This window comes from Anopheles arabiensis, chromosome 2, assembly GCF_016920715.1.
Source record: "Anopheles arabiensis isolate DONGOLA chromosome 2, AaraD3, whole genome shotgun sequence".
In the NCBI taxonomy this organism is placed as follows: domain Eukaryota; kingdom Metazoa; phylum Arthropoda; class Insecta; order Diptera; family Culicidae; genus Anopheles; species Anopheles arabiensis.
Window position 1 is genome coordinate 84,966,132 of NC_053517.1, and position 14,455 is coordinate 84,980,586.

Genomic DNA, 14,455 nt, shown 5'->3' on the forward strand with positions numbered 1-14,455 from the left:
ACAATTTCCCACGAATCTGAGTCTGAACTTGTGACACCTAGTCGTCCCTGTGTCTTTCTACTATTGCTCAGAAGTCTGTTTTCTAAGAACATGTTTGTAGTATGATAACATCATTAGTGGATTAGTGGAAGCATATAGTGTTTGAAAAATCAACAACAACCGAGAAAAATACTACTCTTTCTTTAACAACCTGTATACTTCGTCTAAAGCTGATAAAATAGTACAATATATTTAAATTTTACTATTGAATTTTTGTGCCTACTTAGTACATTAGTATACTTACTACGTTACAGATGCACTAGAAAGTTTTCCCTCCGCAACTGCCCACCATGTGCCGTTGATGAGCATCGCAGTAGAAGTGATAGAATAAAATATGACTGAAAAATTCACCTTTTGAACGTGCTTGTCATATGATATAAACAAAAAAAAAGAAGCAACCCTCTTTCGAAGAAAAGAGTTTCAACTTCTAAGCTTCAACACTTTCACAGCGCCATAAAACAACAATGCGAATTTGAATTATGTTTTTATGGTTCATTTTTTATGATATTTATTCATATTTATCCAACTCCCATTTTCCTTAACTCGTTATTTCCTTCACCAACTCCTCCTATCTGCAAATATTAACCGTGAGTTCGCGCATTCACCGAAATTCACACGTTTGAAACAATCCACCCGCACAGCCCAATAACAGCACTTCCCAAGCAACTGTTCTCCCGCAGCTCGGGCTCAGCATTACTGACTCGCTGTATCAAATACAGTCGACGTTTGTTTTATAAAAAAGAGGGAAAGGATGCAAGGGAGTGCTCGCTTATCGAAATGTCGTCAGAAGGGCGTAAATTTACACGCCAATTCTTGCTTTCCTTTTCCCTTTTTGCTTTTTTACCATTTCCGCAAAATTCCCTCATCCGTTTTGTAGATGGTTTCCGTGCCCTTCGATACCGTCCTTTTTGCCCACGAAATGATTGTATTTCTAGCTTCTCACCTCCTCCCTGTCAGCTCCAACACGCTTGTTAGCGCGATAGTGAGAAGTTTTAATCAAAAGGCTACTACCCCACCGACACGATAGCGCACTAGCACGGGTTAGCACATAAAATTTACGCATTATTACCTTCGGCACCTTTCGAAGTCACCTTGGCGCGCTTTTTTGCGCGCCTTTTTGGCCCGAAACACCGGTCCGCGGGTTGGGGAGGGGGATAGAATGGTTCGATGAAAGGCAGCGGGGGGATAAAAAGGGTATTGGAGTTTGGGGGTGGCAGCTCCCAGCACAATAGCCTTATCGCTTTGATTTCTTCAGACGATCTCTTACTGACGCCGGTTTTGCCGGGATGTGGGAGTATTTCTCCCCCGCTCCGTTCGGAAACGTTTGTCGGAAGTGAGTTAGTGAGTCCGCTGGGAGGAAAGGCTTTTGCGCCTACCCAGCAAAGGTAGCATAACACAAAACATGAGGCGAGAGTGAGCGAGGGAGAGAAGGTGAAGGCGAAAGCCATTCATTAACTCAGCACTTCTTTTATTTAGTTCCTTGGGTATCCCTTTGTTTCTTCGATCCTTACACTATAAAGGGCGGTAGAGGGTTTGATAGGGCTTTCCCTTGATTCTCCCTCTCCCTCTGTCTCTCCATTGTTGTTCCTCTCCACGTGTTGTTGTGTGGTTGCGGTTCACTAGTTTCACGTTCCCACCATTCGAACGTGCTGCTCGTTGCGTCGGATGCTGTTACCGGCGACTTCCATCAGTGCGTGCTTGTTTAGCTATACATGTGTGTGTGTTGTGTCACCGAAAAAAGGATCGAAAGGTATTTGTGTGTGGCAAGCAAGAGTGGGCCGGAGTGCCTAACGCTTGCCACTTGGTCGTGCTGGTGCACGAGGGGCCACGACACGCAGTTGACTTTCGGTGGATAAACACTGTGCACACTTCCGTCGACACAAGCGGCGGTGAAAGGAGCGCTTTCCTTTTTGACAAAAAGAAAACAGATTTACCTTCCGCTTCTTCCACAGCAGAGGGTTGTAGGAAAAGCGGGGCGAATATTTCGAACCTCTTAACCCTCCCATTGCTCCGCAAAACTCACCAGTTCCTTCAGCTCGGCTGTGGCTACATATGGTCGCTCCAGACCCACATACGCCGCACACAAAAACATACATACTGAATATTGGATTTATTTTTCTCCGCCTTCTGCCCCCTTTTGGTCCCTTTTTTTGATGCGGTTATGCCCTTGAGCTCTCGGGTAAAGCTTCTTCTTCCGCGCTGTGCTTCTTCGCCGCGTTGTTTGTTGTTTGTTCTGACGCCCGCTGTATATTGGCCGCTGTTTTGATATCGCTTGCAAACGAACAGCCGCATCTTCTGCTGCCGTCTATTTGTGCTGCGCTGAGCTTAATCAGAATAGACTGCGCGAGCCTTGGGTAGGAGGGCGTGAAGGTGGATGAGAATCATCCGGCGAGCTTTTCCCTTCTCTGCTCGAAGCACAGGTGTCATTCAGAGGAGGGCCTGATGCAGAAGAAACAGTGTGCCCGGGCGGAATAGATTGGGCATCTTACCGGTTTGATTAGAATGGTAGCATTATGGGTGGGGAAGGTGGATGGGGGTGTGTGCAGATAAACCCTGAAAGCCTCGCGACTTAATCTTGCCCACGCTTGGAGCTGCTGATTGAAATGCGCCCCCGTACATGGCGTTTTTGTGGCTTCCTGTTGTTGTAAAATAAATCCCTTTCCTTTTAAAAAAGCTCTCAAGCCTCCAACGCGCCAACTCTCCCGCCACCCGCAAAACAATGATGCGAACGAAAAGCATCAAAGTTGCCAAAGTTTAAAATCCCCTGCGCAGCGGCATCGCTGGCAAAATTAAATTCTAAATTTGTCATAAGATCGTGCGGCCGGCAGAGCGGAGGAAGCCCTTAAACAGCAACCTCCTGCAACACGGTCCGTTTGGTTGGCCCGAATTAGCTCCAACTTCACCCAGGGGGAGAGCGTACTTCGGGTGTGTGTTTGCGCTTCACCATCACCCTCAGTTTCTGCGAAACTGTTGCAAAGCTGGGACGCGCTTTGCCACTGTGCCCAACACGAAGCCACGGGAGTGTGTCCACAGGGGTGTGAGAGCCCTCGATGGAAAGTGACGATGACGGCTGGCAAAGTCCGAAAGCTGCTGACTTTAATAATTGCTCCCACTTTCCGCAGCAGCAGCAGCAGCATCAGAACGGGCATCACCCCTCTGGGATCATATTGACGGCGAGGCACTACACTTCAAAGTTTCTCCATCCGCGAAGTGTCCGAACGATGGCATGGGGGTTGGGGGCAACTGTGAACTGCGGGCTTGCGGTGTATTTTCGGGACGGCGAAATATCACGCCGCACGGGACCCATCGGGCAGAAAATTGTAGCAGCTGAACTTAAATTGAATAACGCCACGCTTTCGACGGTCCCCGCTTCCCGTGCATGCTGCTGGACGAGCACGAAAAGGACACACGGAGGGACTGTTTCACTGTGTGCGTGAATGTGTGTGTGTGTGTCTGTGTGTTGAGATTTAGCTGTCGTTGCTGTTGATGACGGTTTGACGCTAACAAAGAGACCCGAGAAACGGAGATCGCGCGTGCTTCTTCTGTCCGTGCGCTGCTGTAGTGCGGGCATCCGCCAACCGTTTCATCCCTCAGCATCCGTGCCCTCCCAACAGCGAAACCACAGTTTGGTTGGGGCGGTTTTTTGGGACGTACGTCCCACTTTCTTGGGCGATGGCTACAGTTTTCCATCGAAATTTATTCCAAAGCCAAATATTGAAGCTAGCTTTACGAGCTTCTTTTGCACTCTTCCCTCTCTTTCTCTCCCCTTCTCTTTCTCTGCCTGGCAAACAGTGTCAAACGCAGTTTTGAGAAGAGATAGTAAAGGAAAGGTTTGCTCCGTGCGTGTGTGTGCTTTGATGTCTTCGAGGGCGGGTTTGGAGAGTCGAAGGGCACAAAAAAAGGGTCAAAACGGGTCACGGCCATTACCTTTGCTTCTTTTGAGCTGGAGATGGGGAGAGGCGGATAGAGGGAGCACTTTGAAGCGATTGAATCCGCCCAACCGACCCCGAGCTCTTAGCATCTTTCGATCTTGATCGACGGTCGACGGGGGGCAGATATGGTGATGGGTTTTAGTTTTGCAAACATCGTTCCTGATGACCTTTGACAGGGGTTGGGGACAGGCCGGGCGAGCGAGGGGAGATTGGAAGGCAGGGAAAGGTAAAGAGCGCGGTCGACTGTGGCCATCGGCCGTCGTCGTTTTAGCAATTTTTGGGCGGGTGTGCTGGTGAAGCGTGATTGAAACTAGGGATATAGGTTTCAATCTGTCAACAACAATCTTGCTGCAGCGGGCGTTGATGTTTGTTTGGCGGCTGATTGGCCCGCCCCGGTATAAACCATTGGTTCATGGTTGATACATTGATACCAACAGAGCTTGTACATTATTAAAAGCTTTAACCGTAGCACTTTCTGCAAAGCGTCGTCATACATTTCCGGTCCGATTTTCCTTTTTGAAACATTCAACCAAAGTGTAGTCTGAGTGGGGTTGAGTTAGTAAGGCAACAAGGACATTAGCTGAATGGCAATTTAACGGCGAATTGGCAAAACTTCCGGACTGCCCGAATACTACGGGGTTTTAAAAAGTTTTCCCAATCGTTTTCCCGGGACCATGGGCGTTGTAAATGGGATCGATTAATCGGGCCGCTGCAGCAAAGAAAAACTGGCAGCAGCGAAAGCTAACAACAACCTTACGATAACCTTTTCCTTTTTGTTCGTTCCCTTTTTTATGGTTTGTTTTTTTGTTGTTGTTGTTTCTTCTTCTTCTACTATCATCTCTCATTCTCTCTCGGCCCCTTCGTTCTATGCTTTGTCTGCGAGCGTTGTAACGATGCACGGTTGAAAGCAACATTTTCGAATTAGCATTTCTCAATTAGCAATTTGCATTGGAGCAGTGGAGCAGAGGCAGAATGTTTGTATTGTTGAATGTTTCCCGTTCGTAGTGCCCGCCGTTCGGCTCTCGTTTGCTAATGGCTAATTATACATCTTTTATTTTGCATCTCGCATCTTTGCTGAACATTGTTTCGGTGCCAGTGCGAGATGGGTGGGTTTGCTTTTGGGGCCGCTTCTCTCCGTTCCGTTCGTTCATTTTCACGCCCGGTTTACGCCGAGCTTCGGCGAGTCGAATGTTCGCGGCTATTGGGCGTTGTGTGGTGGTGGGGTATGTTTACGTTGTGAAAATTAAATAAAATGAATTCATTCGACTTTTCCTTGCCCACTGTGTTATAATTTGTAAGAAAACCGTAATTTGTATTCTCTTTTTATGTTGGTGTTGATGTTGTTTTATTTTTCCTTGTTTAGGATGACGTTAATTTTACACATTATTTTGCCCCACTTCCTAGACTCATCGTTGTGTAGAATTCCAATCCTCGCAAATTTTGCCGTCGTTGTCAAATTTGCACCAAACACAACAAATAAAAAAAACCTTGTACACGCATCAATGTCTAAACAATAATTTCACATCACGCTCAGAGTCGCTCATCTCGTTAACGTTCACCCATGTTTGCGAATTGCTTGCCCACACCGGCGAGCGAGTTCAGCTGCAACACATCATCTATTCATGCGTATTTCCGTATCCGTGTCAGACCATTTGTGCTGTCCCAAGGCCCCTCACTCCCCCGCCCTGATCCACCACCACCACCATCATCATCACTCCAATCGCCATCGAGTGTTACGGTAGTTGCACGTCCGTTCGGTTTCCGGTGTTTCAATCCCAGGCCCGGCCGCCCACTTGTTCACGTGTTTCTTCTTACTATCCTTCCCATTCTAGATGATGATGACGGGAATGCTAGTTTTGACAGCACCAAACTGTCGAGACATCATTCGCACTCTCTCAACGGTACGGACGCGGCAATAATGCATCTAGCGCCGCCGCCGCTCGAAGCCGTCGGATCCGATTTCAATACGATTCAATCGTCCGCGGACCATAACCGAAACTCTGTGAGCCGTCAAAGTCTCATGGGTAAGCGTCGGCACAGGCTGTGTTGATTGTTTGTTTTTGCCTTTTGGTTGTTTTTGTTGTTGCTGTTGTAGCTCCAAATTGTTGGTGCATTTGATGGGTGCGAGTTGTTATTTGTTGTAGTTGGAGTTCATTTTTTGTTGTCATTCTATGTATTCTGCCATACTTCATTGCTGATGTTGAGCGCATCAGTTCCCTTCCGGTCATGTTTTTTTTTCTTTCGTCGCAAATTTCACACCCATTGCTCACACTCCCACCACATTCCAGAGACACGCAGCGGTAGTGTCATTTCGATGACGAAGCCGAATTTGCTGGAATGCATATTTCCTCTGTGTTGAACGCATTTTCGTGGGAGCGGGTTTAAACGTAATAGAATTTGAAAAAGGCGAAAAATTCAATTGGATATTTCTGCTCCATGGAAAAAAAATAATTAAAGTTTGTTAAAATAATAGTAATAATTGATTATATTCGATGTTGAGGTGCATACTAGTATGTCAAATAGAACCATAAGCCCACAACGGCCTTAATATGCGCTTACTTAACTTAATGTATATTTCTTTATTATGAAAAAATGCTTGAATGATGCTATTTTTTTACATTTAATTAAATGTAAAGGAGAATTTCATTAAGCAAACATTAAAACAGTGCCAAATAGTAAGGCATAGAACCAGTCAAACGGCGCTGTTTACGTAAGTCAAAACGATTGCATACTTTTTGGCGCTTTACGTCCCAAAAAAGGTCTTGTTTTCTAGCCTATTAAACTTGCTCATATGGTACCGGTTGTTAGTTAACATTCTATTGTACATTAAACTCCCTTTATGCATTACCTCGTTCGTGTGTCTCATGTTCCATCGAGAGCGCAAACACTGCGTCCCCATCCTTAAACCTTTTAAGTCCCCAATGCGTGCATCCGTTGTCTCTTCGGAGCATTTCCTCTTCTCTCCAAAAAAATGTTGCCACCTTACGCCCCGTTACAATGTGGTGTGCGTTCGGGATGGAACATCAGCATAACACTTTCATTCAGCTCATTTCTTACCATCGTTACGGACGGGTGCGACAAGTGCTTTAATGGTTAGCAAAAAAAAAAAAAATCGCACCCTACTCCAGTCTTAGTCATCTACCTCTATGGCCCGATTTTCCCCTGGATAGGTTCGGCTGTGACTAGCAGGTTTCCGGCCAAAAAGCACACACACACACATAAGATCGTTACCATCGCCACCATTGTCGTTTGCGTAGCTGTTTGCGCATACAGTGAGTTATAGCTCGTTGTGTTGCTTGAGAAACACATACACTGGGTGTTTGCATCATACACGTCCCTTCTTCGCATACACAGAGAGAAAGAGAGTGTGACAACCACGATCAGAAACGATAAATTGGAATACATTATCATCCTTAAAACCATGCTCCCGTTCGATAAATGTTATCTTGCCGTGTGCAGACAGCACCACCCCCTGTCGTTTGGCAAGGGGCAGGGCTGGGCTGGCTTTGAAGGCTAGACCGGGGCGATGACGTACAGTGAAATTTGTGTGTGTCTATGTACATGTGTGTGCATCTCCTATCGGGAGTGAGGTTGAGGTTAAGCTATGGCTTCTATCAATTGCTACGGGTTTGCTTCGTTTGGCTTCCGCCATGTGAGCCATTGCCAATTAGCGATAAATGCCGGATGTTGCCCGATGCCTGAGCGAACGTTCTGATAAATTTGCGTCTTAATTTTTAATCGACCCAATGTATGACGCCACTCTAATAGGCAAATGGGGAGTGGGAAAAGCTTTCCTGCACGCAATTTGAGGCGCAGACACTCAACAAGCAATGACCTTTCTTAGAAGGTTTTTGTACAGAAACATTAGGTTCACTATATTTCCTGGATTGATCAAATTTTTGAAATTTCAAACAAATCCAATGTGTCCTCCTCTGTAACGCCATTTTCAATCCCTCTTTTCTGAACACGTGCACGAACGCACGCACAAACGCATTAAATTTACTGCAACTCCCAAGAGAGGAGGCAGAAAATCTTCATCTAAAAGTTCGCTTTGGTTCTTCCACTTCTGGGAGGACCGTAAAAATGAAACAGCAGCACTCTGCGAATGTCTCTTCCCTCCACTTTTTTCAGCACTCTTCGGGATGTCATCATCGGGACACAATCAAAGCCAGCGGGCCGGGCCAAACAATCCACTTTGGGGCACCCTCGCGGTCACTCGTAAAGATTGCTGCAGTACAGCACCACCAGGGCGTACCGAAGCTTCGTGTCTTCCCCCGTTTTGTTTCCCCTCGCCCATCGCCCGTGATTGAGGGATGGGAAAATGGTGTTGGCTTTCTGACCTTGTAGAAATTCACGCGAAACACTGGCCGTTTGTGTTGCCCTTTCTGTGTTTGGTGCGTTTGGTGCTTTGGTTAAGAGAGAAGCGTTCAGCGCATATACACACTCTGGATGCGCCTTTTATCTTCCCAGGCGGGACTTACGGTGCAAATTAAAGCCCCCGAACTGTCCGGGCTTTGTGGATGGTGTTACGTCGGATGGTTTAAGGCTGGTCGTAAAAATGTCACCCACACCGACATGATGGTGGAGCTCCGACGCACTGGCACTGATCGGGTAATGATGAGCTATGAGCATGAGCGTGTGGAAAAGGATCCCGAAAAAAGGGGTTATCTCGAATCGGGTTATAAAAAAAGAAACAGAAACACACACACATACATAACATATAAAGGAGATTTCTTTACTTGACCGTTTGTTTTAATGTAGCGAGAGGGCAAAAAAAAAGAAGGAAAACGGTAGGATTAGGTACGCATCATCTGTTTACAATAGTAATAAATTGTGCTGTTCGTGCACCTTCTGTTACGACGTATGGGACGCCCACATCTACTGGGAAAGGTGGGACCGTTGTTTGGGACAGCATACAGCTTTAATTAAATTGTACAAAAATTATCGTTTCCTGCCTCCATTTCGAGGACAAACCTGAACTCGAACTGTTTGTTCACCGTCCAAACAAAGGTGATTATTGTGACGTTCCTTGCCTAATCATGGAGTAGTTCGGGCTAAGGGCAACCATACGTGAAAAAGGAGGAAACTACCGCTTATTTGCAGCAAGTATCAAGAAAGGAACACACATTTATTTCTTTTCCACACATTCTCACACCTTTGCAGACGACGCACACGATGGTAGATAAAAACGGTAGCGCAAAAATGGCCGCAACCGACGACCCGGTGGTACCGCCTTTGTCACGTATGTGGAAGAAAGTTAACCCTAACTTTTTACGACCGTGTTGATTTTACGACACACACTTAGCCCCGGGACAGACTTTTACTTTCGCTCTTTGTTTCAACGTGCTAGAATGGGAGACAGGACTCGTTTCTTTCTTGCTCGAGCGTCGTCGTCCCGAGAATCATCTTTTCAACGCTTTGTTTTTCATTTGCCCGTTGCCAGAATTCCTCTTCCTGTTTCGATGGCGCTAGTTTTTGGCTGGAAGTTCACCATATTCATGTGTTTCGCATTTCTCTTGCCCTTATCGTTGCAGATATCGTCAGTTCCAAGCTAGGCATGTCCGGCCCCCAGCTGGGCCAGAGCATATCGCAGCAAGGATTCTTCTCGTCCCGTGACAGCCTCTCGGCGTCCGGCACGTCCCGGCCCCTGCACTCCCATGTATCCGCCACCACGTCCGAGATGGATCTGTCCCGGAAGGACAGGAAGCGCGAACGGAGCAAGCTGAAAGCGGCCGATCCGCCCCTGCTCGGGTCCTGGAGCCGGACCGGGCCCCGCGAATCGAACGCGAACGCGATGGGACCGTGCGCGACCACCCGGGCCTCCACCAACCATCTGGCCGCCGCACCGTGCGGCACCGGCAGCACCTGCAACGGCGCGGATCGATACATGTAAGTTAATACGGGTGGGTGGGTGTGAGCGAGACAGATGGTAGGGAGGTCATAAATTTCGGTTTAGCTTTGTTTACATTGCGCTTTATGCGATAGATAACATACGCCTTACAGTATGCAAAGTGCATAGCGTTTAATGAGTATTAAAGTAGACATAAATCAGCGTTTTACAAATCAAAACTATATGTCATAAATATATCAAATGATGACATTTTCACAACACCGTCACTAATGCCCAGCATCTTTTTCGAATCATGTGTTATCGTTCATTCATATTCTACTTTCTTATAATTAGAAGCACTACTTCATAAAAACAAAGTTGAGCACTACTTCATAAAAACAAAGTTGAGCACGTTTAGCCTCAATTTCAAATCATTTGACAGTCACCGTGCGCCTAGACTTATTCTTCTTCTTCTTTGGTATAACAGCCGTTGTCGGCCAAGGCCTGTCTGTACCCAGTGCTGCAAAATGTCACTGTCAATGTCATTAAAAAATTTGACTGTGACAATCAGAGGTGATGCTCAAGCATTTAATGTGACCAATACATGCTAGGTGCCATTTTAGCAACCAACGCTTGGTCAGTCATTTTGTCATGAGTTTTTTTTAAACTGTGATAAGTTTTGCAAAATGTAGCTGACATAGTCATGACAAATTCCGTTTTAAAATAAAAAACAAATAAGCGTCACGAGCTCTACTGTGATGATCAGAGGTGAGACTCAAAAAGTTGGTTCGACTATCATATTTTTTGCTACCAACTCTTGGTGAGTCACCTGGTTGCGACATTTTCCGTGGGTGATCATCACTATAATCATGGGAGATATGCTTTCTCGCTCAAATGCTTTATCATTCTACCCAACTGATCATTCAAAGCAGACTGAGCAAGAACGCATGCTCATTTTGTTACTTGGGGTCACTCGCTAAGTATGTATGTAAAGTATGCAAATAAAAAAAATACCAGAGAAAGAAAATCTCATGGCCAAGTGAGTGACCAATAGTTGGGTGCTTCAAAAAATCTCACAAAGCATGTGATTGATTCATCTACTGTTTGAGTTTCACCCCTGAACATCACGGTTTTGTACGTGAGCTGACTTGAACTTCGTTTCAGTCATGAGTGTTGGTTGACTGAAACAGCGGGATTTGGCAACACTGTTCACAGCCAAAAAAATCGTGATTATGCTTGCTTGAGTACCAGCAGTTAACATCAAGTTACCAAGGATATGTTCGTTGTTTTCGGTGGTGATCCTCACGTAATGCTGAATTTATTTTGCAGCAGTACCTGTACCACTAGTGGCTTTCAGTGATTTATTGACCTATTGCAAGATAGTTTGTGCTACAGGACTTGATTCGGTACTTGAACCCATGACGAGCATGTTGTTAAGTCGTACGTGTTGACGACTTTACACACTGCTAAATATCATCACGCCGTGAAGCATGGAGGGAAAAGAATGACATTCGATAATATTCGATGAAAAGTCCATAAAAAAACTGTCTGATCGCGGTCATGTGTGGGTGTGGGAGAAATTTGGCGTTTCATCGAATGTCATCATAACACGTAGGATAACAGTTGTTTATATACATTTAGGCGTGAAATGGTTCAGTCATGTTGATTTTGGATATGTTTTCACTCTTCATGGCGTGAAATTGTTTCAGTGAATTTTGGCACTCGGTCATAGTTTATTTACAGCTATTGAAAAGGGGTTTATTGACATGTAATTTTGACTTGTTAAATAATTATGAGTACTACAAATAACTTGATATTAGGGTAGTTATTGTAGTTGCGGAAAGAGTAGAACGAATATTAAGATATGTTTTTACTCCCTATAATTTGTTTTAATTTAAATTCATGAAATTTGTGGATCGAAACAAAAGGCAAAAAAGCAAACAAACTGCAATCGTTCCGAAGGCACGGTAAACACAATTACTTTGGCTTTTGTTTCATTTAATTACTACTTAATGTGTGCTGATGCAACGGTTTGATGGAAATAATTTATATTTATCATTCGTCAATAATCAATGATTGTGTTTCGATTAATAAATGGGATATTTTCTCAGCTGCTGCAACATGCCATTCTTTCGCTTTTTTACATGTCATGCAATTCTCCCTTTCCCGTTGCTTATAAAGCCCCCCCATTCTGTCGGTGAAAAGAGTATTGCATTTTTCATCGCAATATGTGGTTTTGTGTGCTGTGGAAATCATTCGCATTTGGTCGTTTTCATTTACTATCCATCCCGTTCGCCATTAAATTGCATTGCCCCAATGGAGTACAAGTAAAGCAAACCATTCACCACCGTACCTTTTCTTCGCCTCTTTCCTCCTTCGCAGCTTCGGCCGCCGTTCCGGCTGCTCGACCACGTCCCGCAAATCGAACGGCCGCCGGTGGTCGTTCGTGTTCGATCCGGCCGGCCGGCTCTGCTACTACTGGTCGATGGTGGTGTCGATGGCGTTCCTGTACAACTTCTGGGTGATCATCTACCGGTTCGCGTTCCAGGAGATAAACGGCGAATCGATCGTGCTGTGGTTTTGTCTAGACTACTTTTCCGACTTTTTATACCTCGTAGACATACTGTTCCACTTCCGCACCGGCTACCTCGAGGACGGCGTGCTGCAGACCGACTCGACCAAGCTCCGGCAGCACTACATGAACTCGACCACGTTCTACATCGACTGCCTCTGCCTGCTGCCGCTCGATTTTTTATACCTCTCGATCGGCTTCAACTCGATACTGCGCTCGTTCCGGCTGGTGAAGATCTACCGGTTCTGGGCGTTCATGGACCGGACCGAGCGGCACACCAACTACCCGAACCTGTTCCGCTCGACCTCGCTGATCCACTATCTGCTGGTGATCTTCCACTGGAACGGCTGCCTCTACCACATCATCTACAAGAACAACGGTTTCGGCTCGAAGAACTGGGTCTACCACGATTCGGAGTCGGCGGACGTGGTGAAGCAGTACCTGCAGAGCTACTACTGGTGCACGCTCGCGCTCACCACGATCGGCGATCTGCCCCGGCCCCGGTCGAAGGCGGAGTACGTGTTCGTGATTGCGCAGCTCCTGTTCGGGCTGATGCTGTTCGCGACCGTGCTCGGGCACGTGGCCAACATCGTCACCTCGGTCAGTGCGGCTCGCAAGGAGTTTCAAGGTAAGTGCCGTAGTGGAAAGCAGAATACGAACACAGTTTCCAGGTACGAGCAGCATGTAAACATGTTTGTCTTGTTGCTGAATGGGAGGGCGCAAAGCGTTAGCATACATAATTGAGTTACATGTGTTTTGTGTGCCCTGAGGGAGGAGTGGAGCTCAGGGCTTCCTGGAAGTGGGACATCCATTAGATGCTTCTATTTGTAAACAATCATCTCAAATTGGTACGCCGGTGCGCCGCAGCGGTCATTACCGTCGGTGCTCGAATTTTACTCCACCAACGCGCTTGACTTGACGCTTGGCGTTCGAGCATATACGGAGCAACCATCAGTTCAGATCGATGTTTCAGCGCAACCGAAATTTGTTTGCACTGCAGCATAAATCTCTTGTTTTGTTTTTGCTTGCCGGTTTGGGCTGTTGTTGCTGCTGCTGCTGCTGCTGCTGCTGCTGTTGCAAGATTTATCATCCAATAACAGTGCGCGATAGCGGTGCGACATCGATAAATGTGCTCATCAAACATTCCCTGCTCCTGCGCCTTCTCCCTTCCTATCTATAAAGCGCTTTGTTTAACGATCATTGTTTGGCACAGTTTGCATCAAACAGAGAGAGAGAGAGAGAGAGGGAGAAAGAGTCAAAACACGACACGACACAAAATACACAAAACGCTCGTCGCAACTAATACAGGAAAAGTCGATTTCCGTGATGGATGATGGTTCTTCAAATTAAACACTCCTTTTACTGTGCCCTGTCAATGGATGGTCCCGCCAGCTTTCCGTTTCCGACTTTTACGGGACAGAGTTCGAGGATGGGGGGGGGGGGGGGACAGGGCGGAGGTGGATGAAACGGGAACAGTAGGACCAAACACCATCGGGAGGCGGACTGTCAGGCATCTATATTTGCTTCGATTCGATTTCGGTGCTTTCCGGTCCGGTTTTGCTGTGCTTTGCTGTTTGCACTCTGAACTGGACTCGGCGCTGGAACGGGGGGGGGGGGGGGGGAGATAAATTTGAATAAACAATGAAATAAAAATTTATTTCTACCCATCATCAATGGCACTCCACTGTTCCACGGCCCCACCCCGTCTACTTTGCCATAGAAACGATTTGTTGGGATGAGGATATTTTATCACAGTTTTCGTTCGTTTCGTAGCTCTCCCGGGAGGCGAGATTAGGATCAGGGCTAAAAATCTTAGGTCACCGGGCTTTGCAATAAATTGTGGAAGGGAAGAACAAAAACAAAATGGTGACGCTTCGTGCGTCACTGGGGAACAACGCCATTTACCGGTGAGGCTGTTAAATATGGGGTTCGAATGGGGGCTCCTCGTCCATCCCCAAGGTAGGGCTGATGGTAGACATCGATATAAAATACCCAAAAACTGAACATGCGAACTGGTTTTTTTGTGTTAAGTACTCTCGAAAAATTGTGTAAACTTTTTGCCGAAGCTAGGAACCCATTTTT

At 46.3% G+C, this 14,455-nt stretch overlaps 1 protein-coding gene across 11 annotated transcripts in view; it reads left to right on the forward strand.

Annotated features, from left to right (window-relative positions):
- LOC120908804 (cyclic nucleotide-gated cation channel alpha-3) overlaps positions 1-14,455 on the forward strand; it is a 108,243-nt gene that overhangs the window by 46,975 nt on the left and 46,813 nt on the right. For 8 of the 11 annotated variants that reach the window (XM_040320176.1, XM_040320183.1, XM_040320181.1 and 5 more), the window contains exons 4-6: positions 5,804-5,995; positions 9,506-9,860; positions 12,184-13,001. In XM_040320176.1, coding sequence (XP_040176110.1) covers positions 5,804-5,995; positions 9,506-9,860; positions 12,184-13,001 — 1,365 coding nt within the window. The remainder of the gene's footprint in view (positions 1-5,803; positions 5,996-9,505; positions 9,861-12,183; positions 13,002-14,455) is intronic. The other 3 variants (XM_040320184.1, XM_040320186.1, XM_040320185.1) reach the window with 1 other exon arrangement.